This window comes from Juglans microcarpa x Juglans regia, chromosome 1S (assembly GCF_004785595.1).
Source record: "Juglans microcarpa x Juglans regia isolate MS1-56 chromosome 1S, Jm3101_v1.0, whole genome shotgun sequence".
Classification (NCBI taxonomy): Eukaryota; Viridiplantae; Streptophyta; class Magnoliopsida; order Fagales; family Juglandaceae; genus Juglans; species Juglans microcarpa x Juglans regia.
The window spans coordinates 1343347-1359615 of record NC_054595.1 but is presented as its reverse complement, the minus strand read 5'-3'; the positions used below and the strand labels follow the sequence as shown (position 1 = coordinate 1359615).

General features: G+C 31.4%; 1 protein-coding gene across 1 annotated transcript; it reads right to left on the bottom strand.

Annotated features, from left to right (window-relative positions):
• Positions 1 to 5297: 5297 nt before the first annotated feature.
• On the bottom strand, positions 5298 to 8595 carry LOC121247527 (heat shock factor protein HSF24-like). The gene is made up of 2 exons (XM_041145876.1): positions 7724 to 8595; positions 5298 to 6287 (listed from the first exon to the last, which is right to left on the bottom strand). Exons 1-2 carry the CDS (start codon positions 7925 to 7927, stop codon positions 5673 to 5675), a joined length of 819 nt encoding a protein of 272 aa, XP_041001810.1. The 5' UTR covers positions 7928 to 8595; the 3' UTR covers positions 5298 to 5672.
• Between the last annotated feature and the right edge of the window lie 7674 nt (positions 8596 to 16269).

Here is a 16269-nt window from a genome sequence, read left to right as displayed (position 1 = left end):
ATTACTCTCAAGCCCCTTTTTGCATTAAATACTTCTCTGTATGCGCTTACTGAAATGCTTTAAGGTTCTCCACTGCTTGATGAATCGCTGATCTTGGACTTGCAAATCTCTTCTCAAAGATGAAGTTATTTCTTCTCAACCATATGTTTCTCATTCTAATTGCCAACAATTCTAAGTCTTTCTACTATAGAATCTTAACAATCTCCTCCCATAGTTGATGAAAATCTGCTACACTACTTGACCACTTCTTGACTGGACTTAAATTTTCTGCCCATGCATCATCGAGGCCTTACAAATTCACAAAACATATCATGTAGTCGTAGTAGGTAGTATATCTTTTGCTACCTTCCAAACAAAATTCTTAACCACCCTCGATACCTGCATCTTCCAAATTTCTTTCCAAAACACACTTTCACTTGTAGATCGAGAAGATTCAACTTTCAGATTTTTTCTGAGAAACATATCCAGGATGATAGACACTTTTCACAGAGAAAATGTCTACTTTAGTGTAGCCCCAAATCCTTCTCTCTTGAATCCCAGTTCTGCTTAGAGAGATGTTACATACTAATTTAGCTTCATCCTCTCCCAAAATGTCTTTTATGAACTCAAACTTCTAAGAGCCATTTTTTTAATCAATTAATTCCCTCGCCCAAGAACTTCTATTCATAACTTTAATTAGAGAATGAATGCAAAAGGAGGAAGGTGTTAAAATTCATTTATCTCCCCATATGTTGATACCTTGTCCATTTCCAACCTTCCAAACTAGCCCCTCATTAAACAAAATCAGAGAGCCCCACAGACTATTCCAGATCATAAATGGACCACAACCTAACTTTGCTTCCATCAGATTATCATTTCAGAAGTACTTTTCTTGAAAAGTTTATGTGGTCAAGGGGTATGGGTTAGACATAAATCTCCAACACTGTTTAGCCATCATTGCCTCATTAAAACTCTCTAAATCTCTAAACTACAATCCTTCATTAGCTCTAGGTTCCCCCATCTTTGTCTAACTTTTCCAATGAATTATTGTTCTCATTTTGCTTTTGCCCCCACTATAAACTTATCATCCTAAAAGATATCTCATTACGTAATCTTTTTGGTAGTTTGAAAACACTTATGCGGTAAGTCAGAATGGCTTGGATAACGACCTTCAATAAAATTTCCTTTCCAGTTTGAGATAGAAACAAATTCTTCCAGTTGTTCAATCTTTGCCACACTCTATCTTTAATATTTATGAGATATTATATGTAGATCTCCCTACCATGGTGGGCAAACCTAAATATTTCTCCATATTTCCACTAGCTCTAACACCCATTACCTCTAATATCGACTCTACTCAGTACCACTAGCATTAGTACGGAACAATATTGATGTTTTCTATTTGTTAAGGCACTGTCTAGGAGCTCTTTTATACTGATTAAGAACATTATTAATCATTCTCCACTCCAGCAAAGTTGCCCTACAAAAAATAATGCAATCGTCTGTAAACATAAGGTGAGTGATCCGAGTCCCTCCTTGTAACAAAAACCCCTCTTATCTCCCCCCTTTGTTAAGCAACATTGATAAGAGTGCGCAATCCTTTAACACACAACAAAAATAGGTATGTAACAAAAACCCCTCCTATCTCCTGTTGTAAAGTTTCGTTCATTTCTTCTATCACTCGAGATGATAAGGACAGGAGACATGATTCATTCACTTGTTTGGATGGTTTTGTAAATTTGAATATATTTTCGTAATGCATCTTGAAAATTCTCAATATCTCTTTGTCTTCCACTACTCTGTTGTGCGAATCAATAACTTGCCTAGATTTCTGGAACCTTTGCATAGAGTTTGAAATAGAAGCCCCTACAGGCCAATTCTGCTCGATAATCTTTTCACAATCTTCCTCCTTAATCCAACTAGCTTCAAATCTGAACAATATGGCTCTTTTATTGACGTTTGACTGTTCATTATACATTGACAGCAATAATGGCCTATGATAAAAACTTCTCATTGTTAGAGTATCTACCCATAGTGACTTAAAGCAAGCTCTCCATGGAGAGTTAGCTACTTTTCTATCCAATCTTTCTTTAGTGAAAGTCTCATATGTGTGTTTGTTGCTCCAAGTAAATATGGTCCATGTAAACCCAAGGTCAGATAAGAAGTTATCTTCTAGAGCCTCTCCAAATTCTAGCATTTGAGATTCACTTCTCAATCCGCCTCCAACTTTCTCTAATTACAAAAGAATTTCATTGAAATATCCCATGACACACCATACAATGTTTTCAGATGGGTTCAATCTTGCCAATAAATCCCAAGGTAAATTCCTCAAACCTGTCTCAGGGTGTCCATAAAAGCCATATAGTAGCCATTTTACTATAGAATTCTCATCTTTGATCCAAGCATTTATATGCCACTGTAAAAAATGTTCGACTTCCAATTCCACTTAACATTTCCAAAATAGTGCCAACCCTTCTCTTCTCCCCATTGGATCAACCACTAAAACATTATTAAACCCTAACCTTCTCTTGAGAGCTTTAGCCTTCTTGGAGAAAAGTAGTGTTTCAATTAGAAAAACTACTTCAAACTATTTGTCCCTTACCATATGGTAAAGGTCTTGAACTGTCTCAGGATTTTCAAGTCCTTAGCAGTTCTAACTTAGGAAAATAGGCGGGGTTGTCTAGCTGCCTTTAACTCTTCAAACACACAAACATCCCCTCCCTAATCATTTCTCCATTTTGCTCTAATTTGCATATAGTATCATCATCTTTAGAGAAAATTAGAGTGCGCTTGTAAAAGTTTGGGTTGAACTAAGTTACCTTTGTAGTAATCTTTGTTCGAGCTCTTCTCTTCTACCTACCGGCTAGTGATGGCTTAGTGCTAGTTCGTTGGATTACTTCTATGTTTTTCCTTGCTGTTTAGTTTGAACCCATAGTGTCTTGTTTACAGGGTTTTAAAGTCCCTGGCCCAAGCCCAACAACATCTCCATCAGGCCCAATACTTTTTGACTTATTTCCTCTATCTCTGACCTCATCACTGTGCTCGATATCCTCTAGTCTATAACAATATTTTCTTTGATATTCTCTTGCAATTTTCTCCTTATATCCTTCTAAAATTGATCCCATATTTTCAAATTCAAAAAAGTCTTCCATCCTCATATCACCCTCCGTGTTATCATCTTCACTGTTTTAATAGCCACAAATCTTGTCCATTTCCACTAATTTCCCTTAATTATCTCTTTTTGATGCTCCGCCTCCCTCCGTCGTCACCCTTGGAGAAGATACCCAACTATCTTCACCGTGAAAATCTTTCAGAAGGTTTCTGTCTCTTTTGTTGCCAAAATTATTGGAACTGGATTGAGCTCCACCTACTAATTTCCTTCGAAAGTTCGGCGCAACCTTTAACATGAACCGAATTAGTTCCCCATCATTGTGCTTTGCATTTATCCTAAACTAGACTTTGGGCACCCTGACTATCGTGCAAAATACGGCTACAACGAAAGCAAATTCGATGCATTTTTTCTGGATGAGAGGCACCCACATTTTCCTCCCTTGCAAAGTGACTGTTTTACCTCTCACAATAACCTTCTCTAAATTGAGTTTAATTTTCACACGTAAATAGTTTCTCCAACCTACCCCATGTTCTTGTACATCCACCTCTATGACTCTTCCAATGGACCTTGCAATCTAACTCCCAATTTGACTGTTTATGCACACCAAAGGCAGGTTGTGCATCTAAACCTAGAAAATTTCGTCATCAAAATTTAACATATTTGGATGAATCATTCCATAAAAAAGCTTCAGGATAAATAAAGAATTGTCAAATGGTCATGGGCAGCTCCTACTACTCACATCTTATCCTCTTGAGTTGCAAAAGTAACTATGAAAATCCTTGATCGAATCTCTTGGAAAGTCATCGTTTTTTCTACTTTCCATATCTTTACCATTATTGTGCATACCACTTCCTTCCCAATCATTCGTTTCGAACACACCTTACCTACCGGACTTCGTTCTCATTTCCTTCTAACCTCCTCAAATTTGCCTATAGAAATATTAGTAGACTTGTTTTCATCATCAATTAGTTTTAGTCGATCCCGAATCGCTTCTAGTTCCTCCATGACCCCCTCTACAGTCACCAACGCGACCCGAGACTAATCCCTCTTCTCCATTGGAAAAAAGGACTGAAACAACTTCACCTCTTACTCCTCAATAGAGAGAAGACAAAAATCCCTATTTCTCACTGAGAGCAATATCTGAAATCAAGTTGAGACAAAAAAGAAAGATTAGCTGCTATTTGGTTTGATGAAATTTCTCAATGATGATAAGTATGGTTTAGAAAAAACTTGGTTGGTGCTCAAGTTAGATTTGAGAAATTTAATTTTATCCACTGTATTCAACTTCTTTGTACCGTGTATTATTTTAAGCGGGACCAGAAAATGATAGTTGGAAAAGAGAATTTTTAATTATAATTCAATTTATATCATCTTCTCAACATCTTATGATGTGACATTAAATGATTAGCCCATAAGTTGAGTATAACAAATAGGCTCTAGTTATTTAAGAGAAATGATATTTACACTTTATAGTTATAGAGTCTGCAAACTTAGCACACTCTTTAGAAAAAAAAAAGGGATAAATCTAATATCTACATAAAAAAAATTATATTTTTAATGACAAACCTTGCTTTTTTAAAGAGAGTGTTTACGATTTGTACACTTTAGAATTGAGCATTACTCATTATTTAATGAACTTTTCCATTTGAATGTCTTTACACTATACACAATCCACATGACATAATTTGATTTAAAATATAAATTTTAAATTTTAAATATTATAAATTATATTATACCATGTGAATTATGTGAAGTATAACGAGTTCTTCTACTTGTGAACGGGTGTGCTTTTGATGTGTAAAGCAAATACTTTGTATTATTGACCTGATAAGACTTAAATTTTAAATTTGAAAAGCCCAATGAATAGCATTGCTCATTCGAAAAGTATGTAAAATCTAGAATCTCTTAGGTCACGTTTGAATAGTAAGATAAGATGAGATAATTTGAAATAAAAGTTGAATAAAATATTGTTAAAATATTTTTTTAATATTATTATTATTTTGAGATTTAAAAAAGTTGAATTATTTATTCTATTTTATATGAAAAATTAAGAAAATTATAATTATGAGATGATATGAGATGAGATAAAATAATTTCTATATCCAAACCGGGAGTCTTAGTTGATATATATTAGAATCACGTGCTTAGAAAAAATGGGAAAAAATCATGCAATAAGATTATAATCATATATAGCTGAGAAGAAAAATAATAAAACCAAAAGTACATGACTTAATGATGATACAGATCTAGAAATGTTCCAATGCACAAACCTTACGATTATTACAATGTCAACTTCCTAGTGATTAAGGTGCAAATTTCACGCATATAAACTATAACAGTGAAGGAAGGTGGAGATCCATTATTTTAATTTGAGCTCTACCTTCCGGGACAACCACTTAATCATGGTACATTATCACTTCAAAAACACCTAATTAATTAGAAATTAAACCCTGGGATAGTCCTTTTACTTTTATCCTGTTCCACATAAATTTTTTTTTTTTAAATAAACGGGGTGCACCAGCCCTTATCCAAAGCACCCACCCAAGTAGTCTTTTCTGCTAACGTGGCACACTATGGTTCGTCAATTACAAACCTTCATTTCCTTTGGTTGGGGTCCACTAAATCCCATTTTCTCTTCGCGCCCCCTTTTCTTCCTATCTCCATTCAACCAAACACCAAATAGTTTCAGACTCTCCCCGGTTTCTTCAGTCCCGTTGTTTTTGTCGTCATCATCTTTGTCGGAATCAACCCCATTAGCCTCAACAAACAATCCATGGCGGCTGGATCCACAGCTTCCTTGCCGCATTATGCGATTGACCTGATCTGTCCCCACCTTTAGATACCCAGTCAGAAATGCCACCAATTCGTCGCACTGCTGCTTCATTTGTGCCAGCTCCGAGCTTAGTATCTCGTTATCCTTCTTCAATTTCTCGTTTTCGCCTGATAAATCAGTCACCTGCGTTGTCTTCATCGTCTCCACCGAATCCGAATCCGGAGAAAAGGTAGAAGTTGAACCTAGGTCCTCGCCAGAGTCGGATGTCGAACCGCCACCCGTAGATTTACCTACGACTGGAACCTGTGCTGGTGCTGAATTCACCGTTTTACGACGCCGAATCTGCGAGAGTAGATCTTTTTGCCCTCGCTTGAAGTTCTCGTTCGAAAACTCCCATTTGTCGGGCACGATCTTTCGAAAGCCCTACAAAATATTATACAAATAAAACTTTAGGCAATTTGCATTTAAATTTTCCAAGCCGACAGATTAGAAAAACCACCCTGTCTTAAAAAAGTTAATACACGTGTCAGATGAAAGAGATTATTTGTTTTTACAAAATTGAATTGAAATAAAAATTAAAAATTAAGAATTTAAATTTATTTTTAAAATCAAATTATAACATATAAATATTTTATTAAATTTGCTCTATACACTAATTTGAGAATATAAATATTTTTTACAAATTAGAACTACCAAAATGAAGTTTACTAAAAAATTTAGTATTATTTGATATTATTAAGAGTAATATTATCTATCATCTTTTGTTTTATTTATTTGTTATCATCTTATGATGTAATATTTAAGAAGTAGAGATAATTTGTTATATTTTATTTTATTTATATATTATTAATTTAATGTCACCTCAAGATACGTTGAGACGAAGAAATAACTAAGAAATTCTCCATACTTAATCCCCGATCAACCACTCAAAAGACTTTTTAAAATACAGACATATCACACATCTATGTATATTCTTGTCCGTAGATACCTACACAAACTTTATGTCATTATTAACAAACTGGTTTGGATCCAGTTTTAATTAAAATTCAATAGAATATCTAAATATAAGAGGGTAAAAAATGAGTATAGTTCATTATAATTATACAATTATAATCTTGATTAATACTTTTAAAGCATATATTTGGATGAGATTAGAAAATCTATTTTATCTCTTCTCAACATGACTTAAACTAATTTTAATTTTAAATATTTAATTTTTTTATTTAATTATTATAATTTTTTCAAACATTTAATCTCGCTTGTTTTTGTGAGTTGAAATAAAAGTTAAAAATTTAATAAAATATTATAGAAATTTTTTTTAATATTATATTTATTTTAAGATTTAAAAAAGTTGAATTTTTTATTTTATTTTATGTAATAATTTAAAAAAATTATAATTATTAGATGAGATAAGATGAGAAATTCTGTAAAAATAAACAAGTTAAACAAAAAAAAGAAAAACACAAAAAAACTCAATTTTTTTAAATTTTAAAATAAAAATAATATTTCAATTATATAATATTTTTATTCAATTTTTTTTCTCTCACATTTTCTAAAATTCTATAAAATATCTTAACTCTAACTATTTTACTACTATTAACAAACAATTTCATTATTCACAAACTATTTCGCTTGGATTGAATAGATATTTAGGATCGGAACTCTTGAATCAATCTATCGGCCAGAAGATGGATAAATATTTTTTACGTAAAATAATTAAGGTATTCTATTGAATGGATTTTCTTAAAGCAGTATTGTAAATATTAATTGTTTATCTGTTTCAAAGGAGGGACATGATCAGGAGTGTTATTATTATAGGGATGAAAAGAAAAGATCAGAAGAGGAGATCATGAACTTACATATGTGTTAAGCTGGCGGACGAAGCTGGAGAAGTTGTTGTGTTTGAAACAGTTAGGCAGCAAATCCTTGGCGAAATCTGCAGTCTTCCACACCACAAAGGTGGTGCCACTTTCACCCCAGGATATCACATCGTCCGTGCCCGGATCATCCACCAACTGATACGTCTTCGTCAGGAACGGCGCCGGAACTGACCTCTGCGCCATTTTGTCCTCCGGATTTTTCCCCTCACCGACCTACCTTTGAAATGACCTCCCTTAACCCGAAACAAAAAGAAAACCAAAAAAAGAAAGACGCAAATCTAGAAAGGATGAATAAAATGAAAACGAGAACGATCCGATCGGTTTCCTACTACAGGGATTAATTTTGAATTTTTGATCAGCAACTGAAAAGCAGGAGAGCGGTCAAGAACTCCCAGCCCCAGCAATAAAAACCTGAGAGCAAGAACCGAGAATGAACCGGATTGTTGCTCCGATCAGATTCCATTGGTCAACAACGAAGATTGATGATTAGTTGAGAAAAATACCATAACTTCCAGAAAAGGCCCGGAGGTATTATTCTTCTTCAAAATTCCGAGGGAGCTACACTTTTATAATAGGAGAGAGAAGGGGGAAACGAAGACGTGGGTTGTAGACACCTGAGAAACGGCAGACAAAAGCCGCAAAGCATACTGTTTTTCAAAGTTGGAAAAGAGATGAGAATTCTGAAATGGGAATTGGTTGAATTCTAGACTTTCTGTCGCGAAGCTTCCAGTACATTTCAAAAGGGATTTGGGGACGAGTGTTATTTGAACGCGTGGATTGCACCGTATTTACATTTTCCGAGAAGAAGAAGAAGAAGAAGAAAGAGAGGCAGGGCGGTACGGGTGAGGAGGCCTTTTCTCTTCCCACCTACTACCTTCCAATTTTTCAATTGCTTCTTTTCATCGTCACTTGCATTGCATTTTCATCTGTGTGATATGCATGTCTATAAGTCAAACCGATTTTCCTAAAGTAGGTCCACTTATTTTCTTATTATTAATTTTAATCACATTTATTTAATAATAATCACGTAAAATATGACGCATAATAGATTTAATTTGAATGACTACGTATATAAGTTTAAGGGCTGAGATTGAAATAAGATGATAATTTTGTAAATAATAGTAAGATAATTTATAAATAGTAATGAAATAATTTAAATTAAATATGTTTTAGGTTTTAAAAAATGAGAGATATAAAATTGAATAAAAAATATTATATAGTTAAAATATTATTAGAATATAGTTTTATAATTTTATTTTTGTGTAGGAATTTAAAAAGTTGAATTGTTTTTTATTTTTTATTTGAAAGTTTGAAAAAATTGTAATGATTAATTTAAAAATTTTATATTTAAATAATGTTTAGAAAGAAGATAAAAAGAGATGATATGAGAATTTTGGGATGAGATTTATTTCTAAACAATTCGTAAGAATGCCATTTTTTATTAGAAAAACACAAAAAAATTGGTCCCAACTCTCATTCATTTATCGTACCTAAGTGCTAATAAAAATATTAAGAATTTTTTAATTTTAGAAAGTACTTTTTAGTTAATAAATAATTCTATTTGAATGTCTTGACACCACGTATTATTCACATGATATAATTTAATTTAAAAGATAAATTTTAAAATTTAAATATTACATATCAAATTATGCGATATAAATGGTGTGTAGGGGTGTAAAGGCCTTCAAATAACATTACTCAATTTATTATGACCTATTTTCATGACCATATGCATATAATTACGGATCGAGAGATCTAGTTATTTCATGTTGAGTTGTTCGATTAATTGCTATATACGCCGATATATATGTACTGTAATAATTTTTTTAGCTTTTCTTTGGGTTTTTTTTTTCAAGTTATCCATCTAGCTTTAACAAATCTAAAGGAATTCTCCTTAATCGGTTAGTAACTTATCAAATAATTTAAAATAAAAAGATCAGGGGATGAGATATTGTGTGATATATGCCTTAAGATGAGATAGAAATTAAAAGTTAAATAAAATATTGTTATAATTTAATTTTTATTTTAAAATTTAAAAAAATTAAATTATTTATTTTATTTTATAAAAAAATTTTATAAAATTTATAATGATTAGATGATATGAGATTAAATAAAATAATTTGTGAAAATAAAAAATGCGATAAACATCACATGCGTGAGGCATATGTCATATCATAAACTAACAAAAAAAAAAAAAAAAATCCAACTAGGTTTAATAAATCTAAAAGAATCCTCCTTGACTGGAAAATACTTTTAAAAGGATTAAAATAAAAGAGAGAACGAGGTCGTTAGATATTATAATTTCCACGTAGATGACGCATATGTCCCGTCATAAGTTTGAAAAACATGCAACTAGGTTTAACCAATGTAAAAGATAAGTCATGCTTGATTGGTTGGTAACTTAACAATTTGAGGGATATAATAATTAGATAGATTAAAATGAGATGAGATGAGATAATTTTAGATGAATTTAATCAAATATTATTAGAATATTATTTATTATTATTATTATTATTTTGAGATTTGAAAAAGTTAAATTGTTTATTATATTTTATATGAAAATTTGAGAAAGTTATAATGATGAGATAAGATGAGATCGTTTTTCTAATTCAAACAAACCCTAATTTAAATGTGATTGCCCACTTTGTGTTAGGCAAATGTTTCCATCAACTATATTAATATACACGTATAACTATATACAAGTTCCCAAATATTTCTTGTTTTGAATGATATTTTTCTTGGACAATTTTCCAAAATCAATAAGCAGAAAAAAAAAATAATTAGGGGAAAAAAGATTATGGACATATTTAACATTTTAATTAATGACTCCCTCTAACATCCAATATTAAAATGGGAACTATGGAGTACTGTTGTATAAAAATAAAAAATAAAAAAATGGAATTAGTGTTTTTTTAATTGATTCTTATTTAAAAAAATAAAAACTTGGTAATTATATGTACGTGCATGACAGACTGCACTTATATGCAATGAGTCTTTATTTTTCTTTTTAAGTTAATCTAATAATTGGTAGACGAGTGCTATTTGAAAGTTTTTACACTATTATGTACACATTATCTTAAAACTTATCTTACAAATTAAATTATGTCACGTGAATAGTGTGTGGTATAAAGATTTTCAAATAAAATTATTCTTAATATACACAGGACATGAGCATCAACATAGTGAGAAAAAATAGAGACGGATATCATGTAGGTAACATTTATATATCCTAGTTTTGAGGATCTGCAAAACTAGGATAAAGCCTTCTCCATGATAATTTTGTGCACATCTTTGAAGGCTGAACATCCATCTGCTATGCTTTAGAGTCTTTCAATATGCTGTTATATAGAGTCTCTAGACAAAGCCTTCTCCATTTGTCTCTCTCTCATGGCATATTTAGAGATGAAGGCCAAGATATTGTGAGGAGATAAACTTTTAAATTTGTTGTTTTTGTCAATATTGATTCTACCTAAGCTGGGCAAGATTTGATGGGTGGAACTAGATTTCTTGATTTTCTTCTAAATTGTATTGTCATACAGTAGAAATAATTGTTGAAAATCTCAACTTAATTAAACTGTTCTTATTCAATGCTAGCTTCAATGTACAGTTTTTCCTTTGTCTTTCATAAAGAAATAAAAAATGAACCTTCATGTCTTTGTAAAGTAACTCACCTGCTTTAGTAATGGTTAGACATTTCACTCTTACGTCGGGCATTGGACAGCACGGATATTCTGACCTCATGCAAAAGAGAAGAGTTTTTTTATCAGCGGGGTGATATGGCCATTGAAGCTTGGGTTGAGCTGCAGTAACGTGAGATATATATCTTCGTGTTTGCCACCTTTCTCAATCAAAGGTAATATGTAGAACTATAGGTGCCAATGCCGATGAAAAGTCCTACTTAAATAGAGTTGTGGAACTTGATAGCAGTTATTTTAGTGATAGTAGAGTTCTCAAATATGTTATAACAGTGATGTTTATCTATTATTTAATTAGTAGTTCAGTTTGTACTTAATATGAGTATAATGCACCAACCCAATGTATAAATACATATGAATTTGGATGAATTGATGCTTGAAGAAATTATTGAATTGGTTTTAATGGTCTCAACTATATTTGTTGATGGATTAGTTGATCATGTGAATCAGTGTTCAATTTTAATGAATGAAGGAAAAGTTGTTAATATGTTGACTTTAGGAACAACTAAAAACAAGACCCAGTAAGAACACTGGGTCAACAATCTTGATTAATTAGCTTTTTTCGGTGATTTTAATTCACTACCGACGAAAAAGGAGCGACAGGAAATCGCTTTAAAAACCTGAATTAGTAGTACCAGCAATTTAAGAATCGCTGGTAATGGATCAAAAACAACGATTTTCAAATCGCCGCAATTGCATATTCAAAACTGAAAATTCAATTATGGCGATTATAAAATCGCTAGCTATGTATATTTCCTAGCGATTTAAGAATAATTGCAACTGAGTTCACAAAACCAAAAATAATTTTGCAACGATTCTTAGATTGCTGAGAATGGATCAAAAGCAGCGATTTTCCAATCGCTGCATCTGCATATTCAAAACCGAAAATTCAATTGCAGCGATTCCAAAATCGCTAAGAAATTTACATTTATGGTGATTTTATAATCACCGCAATTGAGTTTTCAAAACCAATTAGTCAGTTGCAGCGATGTTTTGAAAACGCTGGAAAGGTGGTTTTGCAGCATTTTTAGTCCTTTTGGTGACAAAAAAAAAAAAATCACTGAGATTAGTCTTTCCCAACGATTATGAACTGAATTGTAAATCATAACTACGGCGATATTTTGTACTATTTGTAACAAATAAAATCGCCGGTAAAGATAACCTTTTAGCAGTGATTTTTGACTTCCGTTAGAGTAGATCAGAAGTGGAGAAATAATACCGACAAACATGCAACAATGTGTAAATGACTGGAAAAAGATAGGGAAGACGATATATAAGACGTTTCCGAGCGAAAATAATCACTGAAAAAAGTCACTTCCATTGTAGTGGGAGAAACAAAAAGTAATTACAACCAAGACTAATTTAGAAAGGAATGATAATATGGATTACCACATGATGATCTTATGCATGCACTGTTTGTTTCGTTGCCACATGAGCTATAAATTATTGGGTTTGCTAAAAATATAGTCTGAATACGAATCAGATATTTGCAACATCACAATCAACACCGCTTTTGTTTTCTTGGACCAGAAGAGAGAAGACATTATATATATAGTGTTATGAAGGAAACGTCGTAGTCCCTGCTGCATGTATCGTGCCATCACAAACGATGGAATTCCTTGTTCTTTCTTTATTTATCATCCATATATATCATATTGACTTTTGCATATCCATGCATCATCTCTATCTGCCTAAATTCGTTATCCTACTTTTCAAACTCTGGCTGCGCTGCGACCTCAAGCTATCGCCCTTCTGTTCTACATTGATGTATATGGGGGAATCATGAGGACCCGGCTATATATAGCCAGAAACTTCCAATATCACTGCAGAAAATAAGGATTTATAACAAATTATTTGTAACGAAAATTATTATTTATAATAAAAATAGATTCAATTTAATAGAAAATAACTGGGCACAAATAATTAACGGATTTTTTATAATGTATAGATCAACAAATATCTATCCCTTCTGTACTTGAGATGGGATCAAGTTCAATATCAATATCTAAATCCAAATTCGCAAATTTAAGATTTTTATTAAGAGTCTTATATATAGCTAGACAGATAAATAAAATTAATTCTACAACAAATTAAATATTTATTGAATATTTAATGCTATTTAAAAAACTCACAGAAACGTACAAGATAAATATTGTACGAGTTATCTAATCTTAGGTGTCATTTTCTCTCACTTAAATCCGTCAAATTGTAATAAAAACATAAAAGATGATCTTTTTAATTCGTTGCTAATTACCAGGTACGTACATTATATGTGGTCGCATGGAGAACCTTCCAAAGGCTAAAAAGGTATTTTAATGACGCCGGCCGAAGCCCCGCGCATGGCTAGCTAGTACCATTATATTACGTAATTACGTTGTTGTTCTTATTTGACCATTCCAGTAAGTTGAAAATTCAAGTGTGTGCATGCGTGCATGCCATAATATTCATATATATATATATATATTTATATATTAAGCTAAAAAACTTAGACCGAACAAAAACAAGTTCGAATTGTGGTTGATTTTATGGATAGCTAGAAAGGACCTCTTTTTAACATTTATAATTAGCTAGACAGAATGATGCAAGTACTCGTGTACGAATATAATACAATATTACCACATATCGACAGATTTAAGATTTGTTTGGATTAAGATAGTGTTTTATCTTATCTCATTATTATAATTTTTTTAAATTTTTACACAAAATATAATAAATAATTAAACTTTTTTAAATCTTAATTAAATTTTTTCAAATTTTAAATTAATAATAATATTAAAAATAACATTATAACAATATTTTATTCAACTTTCAACTTTCATTGAGCCTCATTTGTTTTTACAGATGAGATGAGATGAAAGTTAAAAGTTGAATAAAATATTATTAAAATATATTTTTTTAATATTATTTTTGTTTTGAAATTTGAAAAAATTGAATTGTTTATTTTATTTTGTGTGAAAATTTAAGAAAATTATAATGATTAGATGAAATGAAATGAGATGAGTTGAGAATAGTTATGAAAACAAACGAGACCTAATCATCTCATCTCATCTCACTATCCAAACTAGCCTTAGCGAAATATCTAATTCTAATTAGAACGGTTTTGTATTAATTCTTTAGTTGTGAATGCAGTACAAGTAGTGTATATATTATATATTATTGCTATAGCCCTTTTTTTTTTGGGTGCATGCATGGGTTAATCCTATCAAGCTTTCAACTATGAATACGTACATCTTTAACGTGTTAATGAGAGGATAGTTGGGCGCTAAGAACTTACCATATATCTTCAAAAGATTAGGTCCGGTTTGGTTTAGATTTAAAGTTAATTTCAATTTATTTCATCTCATCTAACCATTGCAATTTTTTTAAATTTCTATATAAAATATAATAAACAATTCAATTTTTTTAAATATCAAAATAATAATAATATTAAAAAATAATATTTTAATAATATTTTATTCAACTTTCAACTTTCATCTCAATTTACTATCTAAACCTCACCTAAAATTAAAATGGTTATTCCCAACATAATCTATACAAGTATTGCTGATGTTCATTGCCCGATCGAAAACTTAGGCCAAGTGATCATATATATGGTCACATCATTGTAGTTGGATCATACATATATATATTAATTTTGTAAAACCACGAGTATTGATCCCTCGAAGTGCTCAGACACACATGGGTACGTTTGACAAATACGTTCCACTTCAAAATTAAGACTACGAAATTATAACTATTTAATTTCAACGATGTGGTCTTTGAAAGTGTATGATAGGGTTATCGGTGGTTGGCCGTAAAACACATGGGACTTGCCCGCGAAACACGGCCCGTGACAATATCACATGATGGCATCTCTTCATTTTTATTTTTTATTTTTCTCTAAGCACGGTAGATATATAATATTAAAGTGCGTAGGAAGAGTATCACATGGTTATATTACTGAGTCACGGACTAGTGGATCCATGCCAAAATATAAAAGTTACATATAGATATAGTTAGAGGATGTAGAAGTTTAGTATATATATATTTTTTTAAAAAAAATAATGGAGTAGATCATGAAAAATATAATTTTTTATATGATAATCATATTTTTCTTTTTTTTTTGCAAAAAAGTGCGCAAGATTTATATATTATAAAACTGTATAAATTATTTTTCCTTACCAAATATTGAGAAGAGAAGACTGAACTTAACAAGGGTTTGTTATTAGCTCAGAGAAAAAAATGTATTGATTTCGTATAGCTGCTGATTGCGAAACAGAGTGCACCAATCGGTTTTGAAATTGATGAATATTTTGGAGTTGCTAAGTACCATTAAATAGTCTCTATGATGGTAGATGTGTCGTTGACGATCGTCCAGTCCTCTGATATTTTCGGATTTTGGATAGAAACGGTAGCTAGCCCGGGCCACCGTTGAGTCACTGGCCAGCTATTTTTGGCCAATTTACGATCGTCGCTTCTTGAATGGCTAGAAACGCTGCATATATAGAGACACACACATATAGGCTTCTCCTGGATTTTGATTTTACTAAAAAATTCTAGGAAAATCCAAGCCTGAGGTACGATAAAAAAAAAAAAAAATTAATAATTAACTCTAATTATTATATTGATTAATTTTTATAAAAAAATATAACTTTTCTCTCTTCGATAATATAAGATTCCATTCACCATTTTATTATATATATATATATATATAAAGTATTTTCAATGAGTTAATTTGTCTTATTTAATTTTAAGATTATTAAAAATCATTGTTCAAAGAAGAGGTATTCTAGAAGTTTAAAATATCAACAGGTGTAATTATATTTCAGGCAGAAAATAAAGAATTATAAG

Bases quoted from the DNA above. Each gene is read 5' to 3' on its own strand.
- LOC121247527 (XM_041145876.1), bottom strand. From the start codon at position 7,927: ATGGCGCAGAGGTCAGTTCCGGCGCCGTTCCTGACGAAGACGTATCAG. The intron at 6,288-7,723 runs GTAAGTTCATGA...AATATTTTGTAG, and splicing joins TCCGCCAGCTTAACACATAT to GGCTTTCGAAAGATCGTGCC.